Source organism: Lepidochelys kempii, chromosome 9 (assembly GCF_965140285.1).
Source record: "Lepidochelys kempii isolate rLepKem1 chromosome 9, rLepKem1.hap1, whole genome shotgun sequence".
Taxonomy (NCBI): domain Eukaryota; kingdom Metazoa; phylum Chordata; order Testudines; family Cheloniidae; genus Lepidochelys; species Lepidochelys kempii.
In genome coordinates, this window is record NC_136388.1 from 74,477,696 (window position 1) to 74,500,113 (window position 22,418).

A 22,418-nucleotide genomic window follows, 5' to 3' on the forward strand; every position below is an offset into this window, starting at 1 on the left:
GAACATGAGCTCCCAGTACAATGTTGCAGCAAAAAGGGATAATAGGATACTTGAATGTATAAATACAGGAATGGCAATAGGAGTAGAAATAGGGTTGCCAATTTTGGTTGAACATATTTCTGGAGGTTTCGTCACATGACAATCTTTAATTAGAAGATTAATCTTTAATTCCTGCAGACTCCTGGAGAATCCTGGAGGGTTGGCGATTTTACCTTTGTGAGCGGCACTAGTGATACGTATACTAGACTGTTGCATACAATTCTGGAGTCCACATTTTTAAAAGGATGTTGAAAAATTGGAGAGGGTACAGAAGAGAGCCACAGAAATTGATTCAAGGGCTGGAGAAAATGCCTTACAGTGAGAGACTTAAAGAACTTGATATGTTTTGTTAATCAGAGAGAAGACTGAGAGGTGACATGATCACAGTATATAAACACTCACACAGGGAAAAAATACCAGATAATAAATGACTCTTTAATCTAGTGGAGAAAGGCATAACTAGAACCAATGCCTGGAAGTTAAAGGCAGACAAATTAAAATTTGAAATAAAGTACATATTTTTTATAAGTGATGGTACACAGGAATGAACTACCAAGGGAAGTGGTCGATTCTTGATCTCTTCAAAACAACACTCAATTTCTTTTGGAAGGTAGGCTTTAGTCAAACAAGTTATTGGACTCAGTAGGGTAATGTGGAGAATTCTATGGCCTGTGTTATACGGGAGGTCAGACTGATAATGGGTCCCTTCTGGCTTTAAAAATCTATTAATCTATGCCTCAGACCTGGAAACCTTACAATTTAAATAGGAAAACAGATGAAACATGAAGGGAGATGGATAAGAGGTGCAGCATACAAATAAATGATTGAGTGGTGGTGTTTGGCACACGTTTGGTTAGTGCCACTTTGGGTTTTGTTTTTTTAGTTTTGTAAACATTTTATTTTGCTTACATAACACTGTAAGTTAAGTAAACTCTGTCTTCTCCTCTCACTTTTGCTTCTGACCAGTTTCCTCAACTCTGGAAAGCTCCCCGCAATGCCATTAAAAAAAAAACAAAAACACCCTTCTCCCTCTGACAGACTTTGACATAGTTATGACTAGGCAGGCACATGTCGTCGCTGGTTATGACACAGAGCCCAATAAGAAAACTGTTAGCTAAAATCTATGGACATCTCAAGTGTCTAAAAGGAGCCTCCGGGTTTCATAATAGGGTATGTCTACACTACGAAATTAGGTCGAATTTATAGAAGTCGTTTTTTTAGAAATCGGTTTTATATATTCAAGTGTGTGTGTCCCCACAGAAAATGCTCTAAGTGCATTAACTCGGCAGAGTGCTTCCACAGTACCGAGGCTAGAGTCGACTTCCGGAGCGTTGCACTGTGGGTAGCTATCCCACAGTTCTCGCAGTCTCCGCTGCCCACTGGAATTCTGGGTTGAGATCCCAATGCCTGATGGGGCTAAAACATTGTCACGGGTGGTTCTGGGTACATATCATCAGGCCCCCGTTCCCTCCCTCCCTCCGTGAAAGCAAGGGCAGACAATTGTTTCGCGCCTTTTTTCCCTGAGTTACCTGTGCAGACGCCATACCACGGCAAGCATGGAGCCAGCTCAGCTCACTGTCACCGTATATCTCCTGGGTGCTGGCAGACACGGTACTGCATTGCTACACAGCAGCAGCAACCCATTGCCTTGTGGCAGCAGACGGTGCAATAGGACTGGTAGCCGTCATTGTCATGTCCGAGGTGCTCCTGGTCGCCTCTGTGAGGTCGATCAGGAGCGCCTGGGCGGACATGGGCACACAGACTAAATTTGGAGTGACTTGATCAAGTCATTCTCTTTAGTCCTGCGGTCAGTCCTATTGAACCATCTTATGGTGAGCAGGCAGGTGATATGGATTGCTAGCAGTCCTATTGCATCATCTTCTGCCGGGCAGGCAAGAGATGAGGATGGCTAGCAGTTGTACTGTACCATCTTCTGCCGGGCAGCCATGAGATGTGGATGGCATGCAGTCCTTCTGCACTGTCTGCTGCCAGCCAAAGATGTAAAAGATAGATGGAGTGGATCAAAACAAGAAATAGACCAGATTTGTTTTGTACTCATTTGCAACCCCAATCCCCCCCCGCCCAGGGGACTCATTCCTCTAGGTCACACTGCAGTCACTCACAGAGAAGGTATAGCGAGGTAAATCTAGCCATGTATCAATCAGAGGCCAGACTAACCTCCTTGTTCCAATAAGGACAATAACTTAGGTGCACAATTTCTTATTGGAACCCTCCGTGAAGTCCTGCCTGAAATACTCCTTGATGTAAAGCCACCCCCTTTGTTGATTTTAGCTCCCTGTAAGCCAACCCTGTAAGCCGTGTCGTCAGTCGCCCCTCCCTGCGTCAGAGCAACGGCAAACAATTGTGCATGTGAGTTGAGAGTGCTGTCCAGAGCAGTCACAATGGAGCACTCTGGGATAGCTCCCGGAGGCCAATACCGTCGAATTGTGTCCACAGTACCCCAAATTCGACCCGGCAAGGCCGATTTAAGCGCTAATCTACTTGTCGGGGTGGAGTAAGGAAATCGATTTTAAGAGCCCTTTAAGTCGAAATAAAGGGCTTCATCGTGTGGACAGGTGCAGGTTTACATTGATTTAAAGCTGCTAAATTCAACCTAAAGTCCTAGTGTAGACCAGGGCATAGAAGAAGCAGGCCTTGGTATTCTAGCCTCTTTTGTCACAATCAATTCAGAAAATATTAGCCTTTTCTTATGCCAATTTGATCTCCACTGTTCTGAAATATTCCAAGGCTGCCCTCTTTTACTTAAATAAATTTAAGAATTTAGATTTTCAATGTCCATGCTACCATAATCTGTAATTTAATGTGTCAAGAGATTGTGAAAGTGAAGAATCAAAAAAACCTTCTTTGCTATTTTCTTGTTTTTTGGAGAAGTGTGGAAAAAATGAGAACAAAGAAGGAAGAACAGACTGAAGTATAAAATGTGTCTATTTGTTAATCAAAATGTTTTTTCTTCACTCATTATCATTTACATACATTTTAAAAGATGAATTTTCTGCTTGTTTCAGAGTAACAGCCGTGTTAGTCTGTATTCGCAAAAAGAAAAAGGAGTACTTGTGGCACCTTAGAGACTAACCAATTTATTTGAGCATGAGCTTTCGTGAGCTACAGCTCACTTCATCGGATACATACTGTGGAATCCACAGTATGCATCCGATGAAGTGAGCTGTAGCTCACGAAAGCTCATGCTCAAATAAATTGGTTAGTCTCTAAGGTGCCACAAGTACTCCTTTTCTTTTTTCTGCTTGTGTTACCATTGTAGTAGTCCCTTTGTTTGCTTTCCAACATAATAGGGGTTTATTCCAATTCTGGTTCCTAGAAACTTATTCTTTTGTCAAACCACTACTTAAGGAGCCCAGAATGCTAACTAAGTGCGGTTCCAATTTCTAGCAAGCAGATATCAGTATATCTACACTGTTTACATACTTTGCTGAAGATTTGACTTTTTCAGAGAGAATTTGCCATATGGTTTGAATTGGAGCCTGCTGCTTAAAAAAACTGTAGCTTGAAATTGTTTTGCTGGTGCAGCCTCCAATTTCATAGACTTCAAGATTCCTGAAGTGGACAGTCTTCCCTATAATTAACTCCTCAGGTATTGTGTAGAAATATCAGTTGACAAGAAGAATTGTGTAAAAAAAAAAAAAAAAAAATCAGATGATGTTTTCAATGGATTCAAAAATATGGTGTTTTTTCTGGCAAAATCTGCTTTTTCCAACCTCCCACAATGTATTGAAAAAATTCCTATTAAATATCCAGACCACATTAACCCATGCACAAATAAAATTTTAGGGAAAAGAAACACCACAACTCTGGTTGGAGTATTTTATCATCCCAGACTATTACCTTGCCTTTGTAGATGGTACCCAACTCCATGAATGAGTAGTCCAATACACTGAAACACAGAGTTGCCTACAGTCTAAATTAATGTAATTCTAACAACTAATTAACATAATATCACAACAGAGAACAGTCACATGATCAATTAATGTTATATGCTTTGAAATGTGTTTCCCTTATTTGTTTATTAGCAAGAGAATGCCAATAGGCTTTTCCATGAATGTTCTGCTCTCAGCCACACACCTAAAACCCATTAGTTACAATGGGCTATAGATGTGTAATTGAGAATGGAATTTAGCCTTATTTCTGTTATTGTACAGTAACTAGGCTGTCTAAAAAAAGGCAACTAATCAGGTTCCCAGCTTTGGAAATATTAAGAAATTCTTTCGCTTAGCTTCACCCATGTCAGTGACAGCACAATTTGGCCAATCAAATTTTAAAGGCAGACCAAACTTTCCTTCGGAATATTTAGATTCTATGCATATAGTAAAATGATTAATGGCGTTTTTTTTATTTCACACAAAAGTGCAGAAGACAACATAATTTCTCATCTTACTTTCAATAGATACTTAAAATGGAAAGTATTTTATACAGTATTTGTACAGCGGTTTGAAGATGTAAATAATCACTGTGTAAATGCTAAGTGTTAAAACATTAACAACAACAACTGGAACATAATTAGGCACATTCTCAGTAAAATATCACATTATACGCACATTTTTCACTTACAAAGTGTGAAATATCAAACAATAGATTTTGGCCAATTTCTTCTAGTGTGACTCACATACAGGACTACCAGTATGAGTGAAATGAGCAAGATTTGGCTATGCAGCTAGATGTAACTACATTGAACACATACTTTATTATGAAGTGGTTTGATTTAGTGATTCGCACTTGTTCACAGAAGACTTGAAAGTAATAAGTGTAGTAAATAAGGAGGCTATGAAACCTAAAAACATCTCGATTACAGCACTGCTTGCTCAGAAGTGCATGTGTGTGTCACAAACTAAGAGTGGCAACAAGCAGGGCCAGCTCTAGGTTTTTTGCTGCCCCAAGCAAAAAATTTGCCACCCCAAGCTCCGAGCACGCAACGGCCCAACCACAAAAAAAGGGTGGCCGGAATGCCGCCCCTGGAATTGTGCTGCCCCCACGCCCCAAGCACGTGCTTGCTTTGATAGTGCCTAGAGCCAGTCCTGGCAAGAAGATCTTTTTTACTTTATAAGAAAGATTCAGGAAACACGTATTCAGTTGTAAACAACCATTCCTAGAATGCTGGTAATGTTTAGATCTTAGAACAAGTGAAGGAGCAAACTCTTTAATGGCTGTGGTTTAGAATGGTTTGGAAGTTATGCTGTAAAATCAATCTTAACTGTGTCTAAAAATTGAAAAATATTAAAAAGTTGAGAAAGGAAACAGAAAATTCTCTTCAGTGCAACTGTTTGATTCCTGGTTATGAAGTCAGTAGTCTCTAATGCCCTTCTGCCTTACCTTTGTCATTCACTTGTACAGCATTTAACTGCTATAGCACCACCTTTATTCTGTAGAATAAATCCTGCACATCTGCCATGAACATATCCCATAGCCAACCAAGAAAATACCATAAAAAAGTGTAGCATTAATTCTCAAAGAAGTAAGGCAGCTACCTCTAGGTTAAAATGTAATGTTAGACACTGCAATCTCTATATGTGCCTGATCTGATCCCACTGAAGTCAATGAGAGTTTAACCATTGACTTAAAATGGTGCAGGATCTAGCCCTGAAAGCACAGGAACTGATGACATAAAAGCCCCTGTCATACGCAAACATGAAAGAACTGTGATTATATAGGTAAACTTGATTATCTGGATTGTCCAAAATATTTTTTCCTTTAACTCTCAAATTAATTTACACACCTAGGTTCAGCTCCTCAGATGGTGGAAATCAGTGTAGATCCAAATATCATTATCGGAATGAAGAGAATTTATGCCATCTGAAGATCTTCCCCCTTGTTTTATTTATCCAACTCTCTAATTACCTCAAGGTTTTGGATGTCCCTGAGACAGTTATATAATTTGAGTAATAGCTATACTGTACATAGAAAGATCTTAGGAAATATTTCCTATGTTTTCTGTTATCAGATATGTTTCCAGCTCGCATCAAAAATATTCCAAACTGGCAATTCATCTGAAAAACATTGGCTCAGCAAATTTGTACTTCTTTCCACCATATTATTAATAGTAACTGCTTTAAGTATTCTTCCTCCCCCCACCCTACTTGCTGGACTTCAGGGAAGCAAAATAATTTCTAAAAGACTGTATCAAATTAAAAATAAAGTTAATTCAAATAATTGGCTACATGTATGATTTAGAGACTTAAGACTAAATGTTTGAACAGAGCAGTCGGGTTGAGCCAGATCTAAGTCAGGGCATAATAGAACCCAGTGAGTTTACAGAAAAACAGTTATAGAATTTAAGTCTTTCAGTTTTCTATCAGACACTGGCTGGATGGGTTAGAAAAATGCTTTTAATATTCTAGAAGCAGAGAAAAAAATGGAAATATATGGGTCAAGTGGATATTTTTATTATCCAACCAAACCTTATCTGGAGAATTGCGGGTGCTGTCTTTTTGGATTCTGATGTTCCAAAAGCATGATATCCAGAAGTATTACTTGCTAGAGTGTCATCACAATGACATCAAAGATAACTAGGGTTGTGAATTTATACTTTTGGAAGTGGCTTTTCTGAGACTGATGAAATATGGCAGCCTCAGCCTGCCAGAAAAGCTGGATGGGTTTGGGGAGATTATTTTCAAGCAACTGGGCAGGTATGATGTATCAGTACACATCCAGCCCTATCTTTTTACGATTTGTAAATTTGCAAAATTGTTTGAAAGCATTTTATTAGCCCTCGCCCCCTCCCCAATAAAAAACCCTGAGCAACTAAAAGCAAAAATATAAAATGACAGTGAGCAGATAAGCTTCCAGAAGTCTTATTTTTGTGAACACTATAGCCATTGAGTCATGTTAGACTGTAAGTATACACATTCATTTTCATTTGTGGTGAGAGAAAGGGAAGTGCCAGAACACAGATTTTTGCTTCTTCAGTATTTCTAACTCTGCTGAACTTCTCCATTAAAACCAACCTACTTTATCAGTCCTCTCACCACTTGGCTGGTTTTCTTTTTGTCAGCATTTTAATTTAGCTCTCAGTCCACTAAAGTGAAAAAAAATGCTTCTATGTGCCATATACTGTTTGCAGCAACAATAAATGAAATAAAATCCCCCAGTCAAACTGAACAGAAGATACTGAACAATAAATTCCAGTAAGTCCAACAGTCAGGAGTTACAATCCTTCTAAACACCAGTTGACTTGTCACTCGCAGTTAGTGAGAATGTGGAGAATATCCCCATTACTGGTTCCTAGAGATTAGTAAGCAAGCTAAATTCCTGCTAATTGGCCCTTGCCAAAAAAAAAAAAAAAAAAATCCACTCTGTAGTTTGTTTATTCAATCATGGCTATAATTTCAAATGGAGATATACTCTGGTGAAGTTAGGACTCCAATTCAGATCTAAACTTTGGTTGAAAATGGGATGGGATTGAGTTGCAATTAGATTCTTCCATTTCTCATCTCACTGTAATTATTTGCTCAGGTAGAGGTCATAACATTGGTGTTGCAAAAAATGTGAAGGTTCTGTAGAATATTCCCCCCCAATAGCTGGAATTGTGTGATGTACTGATGATGCTCCTTGAAATGCAATACTAATTTCTGAGAACATATTGGTAACCAGTGTAAAATGTTAGGGACCCAACAGTTCATAACATCAGCATATGGGATTTCCCATGCCAGTGAAATGATTTTTTTTTTAAAGTGTGGGACAGAACAATAGCTCTTAGGATGCCATGCGATTCCACTATGGTAAGTGGACAGACTGTGCTTTGATGAACACCATAGGGAGCAGAATGTATCACAGTTTTTACCCCCCCCCCCCCCCCGCATCCACAAAAAAAAAAGAAAGAAAGAAAGTTTAGCCAAAATTATTTGACGTTTCAGTAAGACTTTCCTGAGGAAAACCTAAACCATAAAGATGGGTGCCAGAAAGTAGTTGAATGTTTTATCCTTTCTTATCATGATGTACTCACCCATTTGTTGCTAATAATTGCTACATAAACCAGAGCACTCCCACAGTGAAGGATCAGATTAATAGTAAGGAGCACATACATGTTCTGAAAAACTATTGGTTGGTTACTGAATAGGTTACTGAAGTAGAAAGGTCATTTTGGTGCAAGTGATATATTGCCTAGGGTAAAATGAAGACTCAGTTTCTAATTTCGTCAGCAAAATCAGCAGTCACTCTGGTTTGAAAAATGACATTTACAATGGTGATTATATAGAATTCTTAGATATTATTTTAAGTCCTCAGCTTTAGGAAGTTATTTATGCTTGTAGAGAAAAGAGAAGTATCAGCATCAAAAGGAATTACTGTATGTGTGCTCATCAAAAGAGCAGACAGTCTCCATTTAGCAGGATGACTGTATGTTCACTAAAATGATGAGCTGTCTCTCTGAGTCACAAGCCAGCTGAGAAGGTTATTCAGAATATCGTATGTTGGGTTTTTTAAATGTTCCGAATTTCAACACTTGAATGATTCTGTGTAGAATTAATTGTAGTTGATAATGTAGAGGTAGCTACTGATCCGTAGAACTATAATATTTGACACAGTGAATCCTCAAATTTAAGTGGTCATGAAATTTCCACATTTTACGTCAAGAAATTATGCACCAGATTTTTGTAAAGTAGGGTTGCCAACTTTCTAATTGCACAAAACTAAAACCCTTGCCCTGCCCATGCCCCACCCCCACTCACTCCAGCCCCACCCCCTCACTTTCACTGGGCTGGGGTAGGGCGTTGTGGGAGGAGGTGAGGGCTTCAGCTGGGGGTGCAGGTTCTGGGGTGTGGCCAGAAATGAGGGATTCAGGGTGCAGGAGGGGGCTCAGGGCTGGGAAAGGGGGTTGGCGTGCAGGACGGGGTTCAGGGTGCAGGCTCCAGGAGGGAGTTTGGGTGCAGGAGGGGGTTCCAAGCTGGGGCAGGGGGTTTGGGGTGTGGGCTCTGGCCAGGCGGCGCTTACCTCAGGCGGCTCCCAGTCTGTGACGCAACGGGCCTAAAGCAGGCTCCCTGCCTGCCCTGGATCCACCCTGTTCCTGGAAGCAGCTGCCATGTCCGGCCCCTAGGCGGAGGTGTGGTCAGGGGGTTCTGTGCCATGCATGCTGCGCGTGCCGGCAGGCACAGCCCATGCAGCTCCCACTGGCCACAGGGACAACATGCGGAGCTTCCCTGATCGCAGCTGCGCCTAGGGGCTGCAGGGGGATGCCAGCCGCTTCCAGGAGCTGCGTGGAAGCAAGGCAGGTAGGGAGCCTGCCTTAGTCCTGATACGCTACCAGCTGGACACCTGGCAACCCTATTGCAAAGTAGGCATCCATTGTGATATGATTGTGTAAAACTGTCCATAGTACACAGCACTATTTAGTAATGTTAGTATGTGTCAGGTTAGCCACAAAGACAGAGGCAAAATGGGCATTAGCAACAACAACTTTATTGTAAAAATATATTAAAAAAAGCATGTCCCCAGTACTCCCTGAAGATGTGCTGCAGTATTCTTCACACAATGCCACCTACTGACAAAACATTATATTGCAGTTTAATCTTTCCATCACAGCATACGATTTAAAATAATAATACAAATTATACTTTTATTTGTTAAAATACTCAAAATCATTAAAAACAGGTCCACATAGCTATGCAAAAGCACTCAAATATGATACTAGGTGTGTGAGACTTGTCACAAATAATACATTAATTTCTTTTTTTAGCGGGAGCCGGGGAAGTAATTGCAAGCATTTAAATGCAGATTTATAATTAGTACCCCACCTAAGCTTAAGGTAAAGTCATTTGCAACATTTGAAACAAGAGAGTAAGAGCTATATTGTTTTGTCCCAGGAATACAGATCTCCTACTTAAGAACACATCTGTGTATACAAGCAGGCCAGCAGAAATTAATCCAATGCTCTTCTACCTAAAATGAGGATTATATTCTGGGAGGAGCCGAAAGGTTTACATTACCTAAAAAAACAATAGCTAGCTTCACATATTAGATTGTACATTTTATTTTACCATGTGTTATTGGTTTAAAAAGTACTTTCTTCAAGCTGCTGAAAGCAGTGTGCTCCTTAATAATTCTAAAGCTTGAATTTATAGAATACAGCCATGAATAGCATAAGTAAAAAGGATAGGAGATGATTTGAAAATTTACTGAATGACAGATTATCTATGAAAATGCTTTTCAGAACTGTACCTTTGTACTTGAAACAACTTTTAATTTCAGTCAACTTTTAGAGCAAGATACTTGTTCAGCACTCTGGCCCCAGTCCACCTAAGCACATGCTTAATTTGCCTCCGCTGAGTAATCACCAGTCATAGCTAGATCAGGATCAGATTGTTCAACATTTTGCAGGTGGGAGCCCTTAACGCAGTAGGCTAGATGCCCCTTGTGGGTGATCTGGCAATGAGGAAGGAGTGTGCAGGTGGCCTAAACCCATAGTTGGTCATTTATAACCATATAGTGGAGCAAAAAAATTGCCTTTAAACAAGTTAATCCTTCTTGATTATTTCTATTGCTTATTTGAGATCTGCCTAGCAAAGCAGATAAAAGGATTTTGACATTACCATACCACCTCTCACAAAATTAATGAAGTAACAGGTCTAAAAAAAATCCTACCCAGACTTCTAATAGAAAGGGTGTTTATCAACTTGGCAAGCAGCCTCTCTTTTGCATTGTTAGCAAACTGATTATTTCTGTTTACACTTCAGGAACATAATTTTTCTTTTCTTAGTGGCAGATTGATCAATAATGGACCACTGCATTCTGCAGCTGCAGTATTTATGGCTGCATTCTTATAGCTAACTGTGTGCAAAGCCAACTTTGCAATTTTTTCTAAGATAAATAGACATGTTCATGGGAACATGAAAGAGTGGTTATTGTATTCAAAACAAATCAAGGCTCAGTTCTGTATCTAAAAAAGCACAGAAAGGAGTAATATGTAATATAATGATAAATTGGTAAATTATACGGGATCCTCCTAACTATAGAGGGAAACATTGTATACACATAATTGTACAATTCTCCAAAGTATAATGCTTTATAACTTACGAGTTAAAAGTAACATCCAGCAAAATTTCACAAATTTGGGATATAAATGTCAGCGGATTTTGCCAAAATTGTCTGCTGATGTCTGTTGGCCCTGCAGTCATGTAGTAAAATGGCATATAAGGCTGCCATGAAAAATCAATTACACTGGAACCCTATCTTGTGCCATTTAAATATATATATATAGCAAAATTCCTGATGTTTTGCTGTCTGCTCCCCGCTTCAATTTCTCAGAAGCCTCGAAGAGAACTGATTTTCCAACTATAATTTCTCTTTATTTCATTAGATCTGACCAGAGTTCTTTACTTACAGCTAATCAAGTTATGATTGTAGATCCTACAGTGTACAGATGATTTTTGTAAGTACTATTATAAAACTGCCTATAGCCTTTATATCGATCAGTATGTTTTGTCCCCATTGTACATATTTATATTTAGTCACGTAGGCAAACATTACAGTTACATTTCAAGAAGAAAATTTTGTTCATGGTCATTAAGCTTTGTAGTTCTTATGTCTAACTGTAAAAGGAGGAGACAGACAATCAGTAACCTAGTGATGCATATAAATTTATAATAATTTTATCTTGTGGAAAATACAATACTGCACTGCTAACATTGCTACAAGAAACCAATAAAGCTTTTCCAAGAAAACCACATAGCATAATTATTCTATCCTGTTTTGATTTTAAAACAACTAATTGATACCAGTAAAATTAACATTTCTTCAATGCCCTATGGAAATACAATGTGGTATAATGTATGTTCATAAAAATAAATTGTACATTCTTACATTCTGTGAAAGTTAAGGGCCACAGTAAACGAGTCTGTAACTAGGCACTCAAAAGATTTGTATGAAATATTTACACTGACAGAAATATTGGGTAGCTTATATCCAGGGCTATTGAGGTGGTAGAACTCAAAAGTATTATTTTGTAAAGAGCTATTAACATACTGTGGTATGTTAGCAGTGTTTTCCAGATTGGTATAAATGATTTATCTAAGACTGATGGTGCCTTGTGTTACAAATCTTATAACAAAGGAAATGTAATATTGTTTCCAGTAGCACAAAATAAAAATTCCTACAATAAGTCCTAGAGACTTTGGAGAGGGCAGTAGTAATGCTGCTATGAAAACAGTCTTTAACCATAATAACAACATTCAAGTGAAATAACTGGTGCATAGAAGGCCTGCAGCAAATTAGTATGCTTGGGTTAGAAACACAGTTGTGTGGAGGCAGAAATCAATTTAGCTCAGGACTAAAACAGCCTTTCAGGACACACGTACATTATGGCTATTGAGGATTTTTTCACCTTTTCACATTCCAGGAATTCAGATGAAAGCCTAACATTTTTAGGCTCTAGTATTTAGAAATTTTCTGAAAAATGCAGCCATTCAAGTTCAGTCAACATACTGCTGGGCTCAGTAAGCCATCTGCTCTGCGCTCCAAATGTGCACTGTAATTAAGAGAGCAGATATCACCTTAAAATAATTTTTAATATCATGTTTTCAACAAAAGCCCTTAACATTCCAGATGTCCTGTTTTCATTATCAAAAGCCATCAATTTTCTCAGGATTTCCCTAGAGATGGCTTGACTGAGAGCAAGTAGGGTGGTGGGAGAATATTAATGTGGGTGGAGCAGGAAGGTTTTTATATGGACATTAGTCCTAGGGTGACTGATATGAATATATTTTTCATAAATTGTTTACACTTTGTATCTTAAGTTTTAGATAGGAGCACTTTCAGAAAATGAAATGACAGAAGTAACTACATATTCACAAGTTATTATCCCAGAATTTCTGAAACCTACAGGGTCAAGCCAAAATATACAGAATACTCCTCCCTTCCTATAATAGATCAGGTACAATGAACAGAGAGATGTGACATGTTGACAAAGCTATACACCCAAAGCTATATGGAACTCATCTGGTCTCTTATTCCATTACAAGTCTTATATTCAGACCTTTTTTGACAAAGGGTCCACTAAGAATTACAAAGCTTTCAACCTCAGTATAGGTAGCAACCAAATTATAGTGTTATATTGAAGTCATGTGAAGTTTGCATTTTCACAACATTCATGAGAAAACATATGGAACTCAATTGAGATTTTGAGTTTGTTCAAACCTGACACTCAAAGTAAAACTTGGGGAAAATCCACACAGATCAAAACCAAAGAAAGGTGTGCCCAAGCTGTGGCATAGTGAAACTACCCAAGTTTCCACATTGCAATGCAAATAAATTCATTATATTTTCCCTTGGTTAAAACAGATACAAATTTTACTTAGAGTGGACACTTTCCTGGTATTGTACTGACATTACAAAAAGGACATAGGCAGAAGAAAAGATGTACAGAAATGCTTATTTAGCAAAGAGTTTTCTTAGGGTTGTACAAAACTCGGAGCAAGTCCCCAGGACCCTTACATGCTGAAAAGGTAAATACGACAAGGCAAATGAATACAGCTCTCGATAATCTGAAGATATATTGATCATCAGACATCTTAAGGGTTGTTTCTTTTTTTAAAAATATACAAACATGACCCTTCAAGAAATGAAAAACTATTGTGAAAGGCTTATCGAAAGTACTTTTTCCACAAGAGACTTGAAAGGAGATTCAATTTATTATAGAACAAATCTCTATTAAAATATTCCTAAAAAGAAAAAAAAATTATATTGCCAATGAAAATGTTCTCAAGAGACATGTTGACTGTCCAAAACCCTCAAAAATTAAAAGATTTACAATCCTTTTCTCCATGTTACCTTCACTGATAAATATGCTGCTTAAATACACAATACCATACTCCTTTAAAATTTAATTTAAAATAATTCTAGGTAAATTTATATGTGTCTTACAAATATTTTAAAAACCACAGATAAAACAGAACAAAATGTAGAGTTATTTCATCTCTTACAATGAAGTCCTGCTCCAAACACACCTACATTTAATCAAATACTTGTGTTTGCTGAAAAGCCCTGCTCACAGAATACTTATGCTACATTGCTTAGCACGAACAGAGGAGAAAAAAATTGGAGCATGAATAACTCCTTTAGAATCAAAAAGCCATTAAGACATCTCCATCATCTACTAACCAGGAGCAAATTTCAGAATACATATAGGTCAGCATCTGTCCTTCAGACTTCCAATTCCTTACTTCACAAAGCTCCTCTAGATACCAGTTAAAATATTGTAAAGCAAGTCTGTCAAATTTGGACAGTTGCTGTATGCATCAAGCAGCATAGGGTACAGTTGTTCAGACTCTGGTAAACTACCTTTCACTTGACTTTTCTGGAAGCAAGTTATAGATCACTCACAAACAAATTTACACAAAGACTGCAAGATTAGAAGTGAAATTATTTACTATAAAGGAATAGACTGATAACATCTAGTAGTATTATTTTAGAAAACTAGAAAGGCTTTCTGGTTACATATTTATCACTGGATGCATTCTGTCCTTCACATATAAATGTGAGAAGGTTTATGCTTCTGAATGTAACAGAATTAAATCTTTTTAGCACCTGGAACCTAGTGAATAACTAAAATGCTGGTCTGCTCTTCAAAGTGACTCTGCAAAAATGGCATCACGGGGTTCCATGTTTGCTTAGTCTCACTAATTCCATACAAGTAAAAATATGTTTTTTTCTAAGTGTTAGGCCTGCAAACTCTGATTTGACACTGCAATACATAATATTCTCACATACACTCACAGGTTTAACCCTTTGCCAAACATGGTGCCAGCAGACTATAGAAGTGTTTTTTCACAAATTTTCTTTAGGTTGAGTTGGTAAGTGGGGTAAGGATCATCAATATTTGTCATCTTTGGCCCCATGAAGGCTAATCTGTCACTGCTAACATCTGTGGAGTTTGTATTGTCTATACCTGCGGATTCTCAATCTATGAATGTTTTGTTCCCCCCACTCTGTGCTTTACCTATTCCGCCACAGCTCCTACTTCATCAAAGTGATGACACAATGAAGCTTGTGAGACACAAAAATCACAGATTTTGTTCAGGAGGGGAAGATTCACTCACCTTTACTGTATGGAAGAGTCCTATTTTTAATTAGAATATTTAAAGGAATGTATGGAATTCTATAGCAGGACGTAAATCTCTATCCAATTCTATATGTTTGTTCAAATATTCTATAGAAAGATATAATTCCCTATTAAGTTACATGGGATGGAAGATTAATTTCTACTGAATTGTACTGGTTTCTTCCCTGTTAAATTCTACAGGATTTTCCTATAAAATAGGTACTTTTCCCATCTTCCATTCTCTTTCACTTTCTCTCAATATGTTGGGCTCAGTTCTCATTCAGATACGTAGGTGTGTATCTTTGAGTGATCTTTGAGGATCAGATTTCATAAGCCCACCAAAGTCAATGGGAGTCTTTCCATTGACTTCAGCGTGCTTTGGATCAGACCCTCAGCTATGCTGCTTGCTTTATACACATTTTTAATTAGAGTTATTTATTTTAAAACATTTATTAATCAAATGTGCCCAGTTATATATCTTGGTACACAGGTACATTTCATACCTAAAATAGGTATGAAGTCCACAATCACTTGTTTTCTGATCTGTGTTTGTCTCCATGCAAGTCACTAAGCAGTTTTCTGTATTGATTACCTATATTTCTTCCTAAATGCTTTCGTCTTTATACATTTAGAAAGTTTACTTCAAATAGTTTTTGAACTACAGGGTAAAATTTAGAGATATAATACAGGAAATAATTTACCAAACACATGTCCCAATTAAGTGTCTCTATTAAACAGTACCAACAGTACAATTTTATTTGAATTAAATAAAACTAATATAATTTATGCATTTCCCCCCCAGCACGAAACAGGCAAACAAAAATCTAGAGATGAAAATTGGGTTATGATTCCAGCCAACAAAAGGGATTTAAACATACTAAGAGACGGAAAAACCCCAAACCCCACAGATATGTACATTATTTTCCTTACAGGGAAGTATATAATTTATATTGTAATTAGAAATGTTGTGTTATGTTGAATATGCAAATTTTATTCCTTAATTGACACAAATCTGGTCTTGGGTCAATTCCAAAAGATCTTTCTATTCTCGATCTAGCTCTAAGAGAATATCTGTAAAGTTCATTTTAGAATATGACTTTAAACATCTACTATGTAACTATGTTCATGAAAGATTTCAGAGTAGCAGCCGTGTTAGTCTGTATTTGCAAAAAGAAAAGGAGTATCCGATGAAGTGAGCTGTAGCTCACGAAAGCTCATGCTCAAATAAATTTGTTAGTCTCTAAGATGCCACAAGTACTCCTTTTCTTTATGTTCATGAAAGAAGCACATTTTTCACTTACATCACAATCAGCCATAATCAATACTAAAATGATAACGCAAGTAGCATGATGCAAAGTTGATACTATACAAAGATTCTGACATTGTACCACATGATGGCAGGGAAGGAAGACAGAGAAAGCGTTGTCATCTTTTAATTTACGGGAGATTCTGAGGACAAGTATCTAGATGAAAGAGAGATAGTACTGATAGAATGATGCTGTTCAAGATAAATTTCTAGTCTACATAAGAGCATGAACATTTTTACATTAGTGAGATTCCACTCCAAATGAATTTATATAAGTGGAAAGACTAAGTCAGCTAGGGGTTGGTAGTAGTGGTACTGAAATGTACTGGCTTTGAGACCATCACTGAGTAAAATTGCGCTCTAGAGACTAGCCCATGGGGAGGATGTGAAACCTACTAGTGTGGTAAACTAAAGGAGTTCTCCTTTAATTCAGGTGGTAGAGGCCTGTGTTTTAAGAACTGATGAATCAGGAGTCCCTATCATGTGAGCACACATGGATGATTTATATAACTATTTGCATCACAGTGTGCTACCTATACTTTGTTTACAATCTCTAACTCCACTCAATCCCAGAATAGCTGGATTTTTTATGACTAAAATGATCATTAGATATAGTTAACACTGAGATTTAACATGGGTTCACAAGGCTTCAGAGTTAGTACTTTTTATTGAGACAGACTGGGTAGTCTCCACCTTTCTAAGAGCTATTGTTTCAAGCTGGATGGTTACAGACTCAGTATGAAAGCACTGTATTCAGTCACATTTTGGAGATTTTCATAACAGCTTTTTTAAAAAAAAAAAAATCATGCTTAAATTCTGCATAAGTGCCCTTACTTCAGTCCAATCCCTGACTGAAAGGGTTGTTTCAAGACAAATGCCGACCAGTTACGCCACATGTAATTTCTGAGTAGCCTAAGACCTGGTTCACCCAAAGCTTTTGAACCGTTATAACTATTTTGGTTAGGAGTGCGATTTATTTTAATGAAACCGTTATGCTGGTCCAACCCTTAATGTGGGCAGAGTTATATCAGTGTAAAAGCACTTAGACAGGTAGGTATAAGCTTATTCCCATTCCCATACAGGAATATGCTGTACGAGTAAAAACACTTTTTTATCACTATAAAGGTATAGCACTAATACCACACTGAAGTAGTTATGTGGTCTTAATTATACAGGTAAAGAGATACAAGTTGTGTGTGTTGTAGACAATGCCTTAGTGGAGCTGAGTTCACTAATAAAATCAGCAATGTGTATGCACTGAAAATTGCTATTTAGTCAATATGTAAATTAAAGCTTTTGTTTGATCTTATTTTTCTCTTTTTTCCTCCCAAGTCTCCTTTCAAGTGTCAGACAAATCTCCTCGAGTCTAACATCAAAACACACCGACAGCAATAAGAGTGCAAGGCTGCTAGCTTCTCTCAAGTAATGCCACCCATTGATCTGTGAATAAATGTTCCAGTTTCAAGGCACATCACTGCTGTAAAGCTATCCCTTTGAGTTTCAGAGAAGAGCTCCCTGTCTGGTGCCCTCAGATCTGAAAACCTGCTGTAGTTAGAGTGGGAGTCAGAAACTGAAATCATGGTTTTCAGGAAGACTTACAACCTCCCTCTTTTTTTTCCTCTCGCTTTTATAAATTAACACCAAAGAGCATAGGAGTTTTAGAGGATTATGGGTATTGTTCATGCATTTTTATTCTAGACTTTTAAAATTCTGTTGCAGGACTTTTTTCCCTTCAGTGGTTAAGTAAAAACAGCACACAATTTGTTTTTATAACTATGCAATCAGGAGCCTTAAAAAAATACACGAGGAATAAAATCCTAAAACAGGCTAATTCATAGATTTTTTTTAACCTCTATATCATCTGCTTTCAATTTTGTTTTCAGCCACTGATGATATTACTGATAATTACTATGAGCACTGATGACTTCCTGCAGAATACTCCAGAATTTTCTTCTGGGATATGTGGTAAACAAAGACTAATGCAGGCTTACAGCAAGGGGAGGGTTCCCTCAACCCAGGCTCACCTCAGAGCTTCTTACTGAGCTGCTGGCTCCTCCCATCTATATCCTCCCAATTACCTGATGAGCTCAGTGATTACCACCCCAGTGCTCACAATCCCCCCCTACAGAAAATGTATAATTGGCTTCCATTTGCTCTTCCCAGTACTTCAACAAATCCAGGTGACCCAGATGCTACTAAGAGTACCTTGTCATACCATCACTCTGACCATATCTGTTTAGTCTTTAAATCCCTGGTCTTTCCCTAGATCAGTTGCTGGCAACCCATACCTCCAGTGTTGGAAGACAAATGTTCCTTGATAATTCTGTTCTTGAAATTGCCCCATGAATTAAACCTGTCTGCACCTCTGTGACTTTCAGACCCCCTTAAAACTTATTACTGCAGAGAACATGTAGGCCCAAATATCATCAGATGGGGGAAAGTATCAACATTCACACCTAAGTTTTGATAGGGTAGTATATAAACATCTTTTATCCTACATTTTCCAAATTCTCAGGAAAAGTTCTTCTCTTGCCCTAATCTAAGCATTCCAGTTCGTAAACAAATCCAAAAAGTAACAGAAGTTATCAAATCAAAAGCAAAAAATAGGATTGGTAATTGAAATCCTGACTCAATCTTATCTGAAGAGTCCTGCCCAATGCCTCTATATCACAGCAGATACCAGATAACAATGGTGTACCACAAATAGGTTGGTGTTCAGGCATATCTTCTCCTCAAGTCATTCTTGGCATATGTACAAAGTCTGATTCAGCCCAGGAATATCTGTATCACTTGCTGCAGTCACAGTAACACATACTGCTGTCTATTAATAGCCCACTTACTTTAAACAAACATTTTTTCTGCAGAACATTGTTTTCTTTTATTTCGATAGAGGATTTAAAAAAATTAAAAAAGGAGAGAGAACAATCTGTAAACATGACTGGCTTGTAAAGAAGAACCTTTTCCCACCATTATGTCTTGGTGAGTAGCAGCATGTTGTAGCTCAACAACATTCAAATTTATCCAAGGTAAAGATTTTAATTGAATTCTTAACAAGCTATTGTCAGAGATTCTATCCCTAATGAAACGTCTCAATTCCCTCAAACCTACAGTGCAAACACTCCTACATTTACCAGCACTCACATTAGATTTTCAGTGAAAAGTGATCATGAAATTTGTTCCAAAAGGACACCCTCCTGCCAGAAACCCAACTGGCTGGCAGCAAGGGAGCCAAAAAAGCTTTTACCTCTTTGCAGAGACATTCATCACAAAAATCTTAACTGAATTCAATGCAGCTTAGATTTAAGAGACTATAGAAGGTGATGACGGGAAAAATGGGTGGGCACTTTTCCAGTTTCAGTTAATCCCCGCATCACTCCTCTACCTAGGAGGTGCTGTGCAGCAAACATATTCATAAATTTACAAACCATGTGTAATTTATTATTTTATTGAACTCGAGAGTATGATTCAGTAAACATGTTATCTAACTAATCTGATGGCTAAAGAGAGATGATCCTGTGACATGGTACAGAGACCACTTTGTCCAAGGCAAACAGAATTACTGAGGTTAATAAAAACTCAGGTTTACACAGGTGCTCCAGAGTGGGAACACATAATCAGCTGCTTTGGGAACAAGAGGATGAGACTGCCTGGAAGAAGGCACGGCTTGGAAATCAGGCTGTGGGGGTTAGGTCAGAAACTCCAAAATAGATGTTAGGGTTTTTTTGTTGTTAAATTTCTAGTGTTTACTCAACTGATGTGCTTTGCTTGATACATATAGTTGTCCCTGGGAAAGGGACATGGCTGGCTGACTCTATGGGTTTGTTTTCTACCTGCCAGTGTTTGCAAACAAAAAGGCTACATACATTTGATGCATACATTTTCATCAACTTGCAGACACATTGCTCATTTGTCCTTCTCATGCCCACTCCATGCATTCATTCCACACCTGCTTTTATTCCATCCTGCCTTTCCACACACATGCTTATTCCACACATACTACCCACTACTCACACCTATCCACTCCACACTGACCCACCCAGCCACTCATTCAGCATGCACATACTGAACATGTATAGCCACTCATATTATACCCCCATCCTGACACCGAGACCTTACCTATGCTCCCATACCCACTCCACTCTCCCCATTCATTTCATGTGTGCACACACACTTATTTCACTCCCATTAATTCTGTGCATATACCCCATCACCCCAATGCACAGTTCAGCCGTTGCTTCCGGCAAACCAAATCCCAAGCTACACACAGGGAGGGAAAGCACAGCCATATGACCTATTCTTTACAGGTAAAGCTTAGAGGAAGGATGGGGATTCCAAGTGTTCAGTAAAGCCCCATTCTTCCTAGTAAACATCCCCAGTTAATTCCTGCACCTAGTCCTGAGCACTCTCTTTCCTTGGGCACTCCCTGCTTCTCACGTCACCAGTTCTCCTGCAATACCTGGTCCCCCAGTTCTAATGCCTGGCTCCCCACTCCTTAGCCAGACAATCATCCTTCCAAAATCCCCAACTTTCCAGTTTCCACAAAGTCCTTGCTCTCTCCTCCAGGGGTTCTCAACCTTTCCAGACTACTGTACCCCTTTCAGGAGTCTGATTTGTCTTGCATACCCCCCCCAAGTTTCATCTCACTTAAAAACTACTTGCTTACAGAATCAGACATAAAAATACAAAAATGTCACAGCACACTATAATTGAAAGTTTGTTTACTTTCTCATTTTTAACATATAATTATAAAATAAATCAATTGGAATATAAATATTGTATTTACATTTCAGTGTGTAATATGTAGAACAATATAAACAAGTCATTGTCTGTATAAAATTTTAGTTTACACTTACTTTGCTAGTGCCTTTTATGTAGCCTGTTGTAAATCTCAGCAAATATCTAGATGAGTTGATGTACCCCCTGAAAGACCTCTGCGTACCTCCAGGAGTACATATATCCCTGGTTGAGAACCACTGCTCTACTCTATTCACACTGGAGGTCCTTAGACTTTACCAACAAGACCTCTCTACATCTGGGGGGGTGAGGCCTACAGAGTCCTCCAGCCCCATCTGGAAGTGACTGGTGCCAGGTACCCCCAACACTTGATTCCCTCCATATACCTCTGAACATCCTCTTCAGTGTTCCATGTGTCTGTGTTGCCATTCTGAATCTTGATGTGCCTGACCCACTCCTCTACACACTCTCTCTCATACACCTCAGTTCCCCTCATAGGCCTCTGCTGCCCTTCCCAATTCCCACCAAGTATCTCTAACCCCATACCAATCTCCACCACTTACCTTCTGATGCCCCAATTTCCCCTTCCATTGCAGAGACTTCTAGAAGGGACCCAAGGCTCCACATGGTGTTCAGTGATCATTAATGCTTCAGGTGCTTGCAAAAGATCTCTGTGTCCCATTCCAATTGACTGTGCATAAGACCTTCCCCCACCCACAACTTTGTTTGGAAAGCTCAGCCCTTAAAGGCACAATCCTCAATATCACCCATTGTACCCTAAACTTCAGGGAATGCCCCCCCCCCATCTCCAGTGCTCCTGGGTTACAGGCCTCCCCTACACAGATACCAGGTGCAAGCCATGATCTACAGGGTAGGGACTCAGTTCCCACCACCAGGCAGGGCCCAGCCTCATTTGCAGACTGATCCCTTTGTACCATTAACACTCTATAAGGTTCAGTATAAATTTAGACTACTTTTTGGTGTAAGAATTAGTTGGAACACTAGGCTACATTTGCCAGCATATGGTCTCTTTAAGGTTTGGAACTCTGCTACAGAGAGGAGAGGGGGACATGTCTACAGCAGAGTTTGGTGCTCCTGGAAATCTCTCCAGCAATGGGGCTTGTGCAAGCTGCTGGTGGATGACAGATTCTGATAAGTATTTTAATAAAATGCTGCAGTTTAAAACAGCATGCCGGTCAGGGAGTATAACACTTCCCAGCTCCTCCAACATTATGCAGTGTTCAAAGGTGCTGGGTATGCAGCTGCACCCCCTGGCTTCAA

General features: G+C 38.7%; 1 protein-coding gene across 1 annotated transcript in view; it reads right to left on the reverse strand.

The window, feature by feature from the left end:
- The window catches only part of LOC140917643 (connector enhancer of kinase suppressor of ras 2), a 461,714-nt gene extending 439,950 nt beyond the window's left edge, over positions 1 to 21,764 (reverse strand). Inside the window, exon 1 of the mRNA XM_073360900.1 lies at positions 21,701 to 21,764. Coding sequence (XP_073217001.1) covers positions 21,701 to 21,764 — 64 coding nt within the window. The remainder of the gene's footprint in view (positions 1 to 21,700) is intronic.
- Between the last annotated feature and the right edge of the window lie 654 nt (positions 21,765 to 22,418).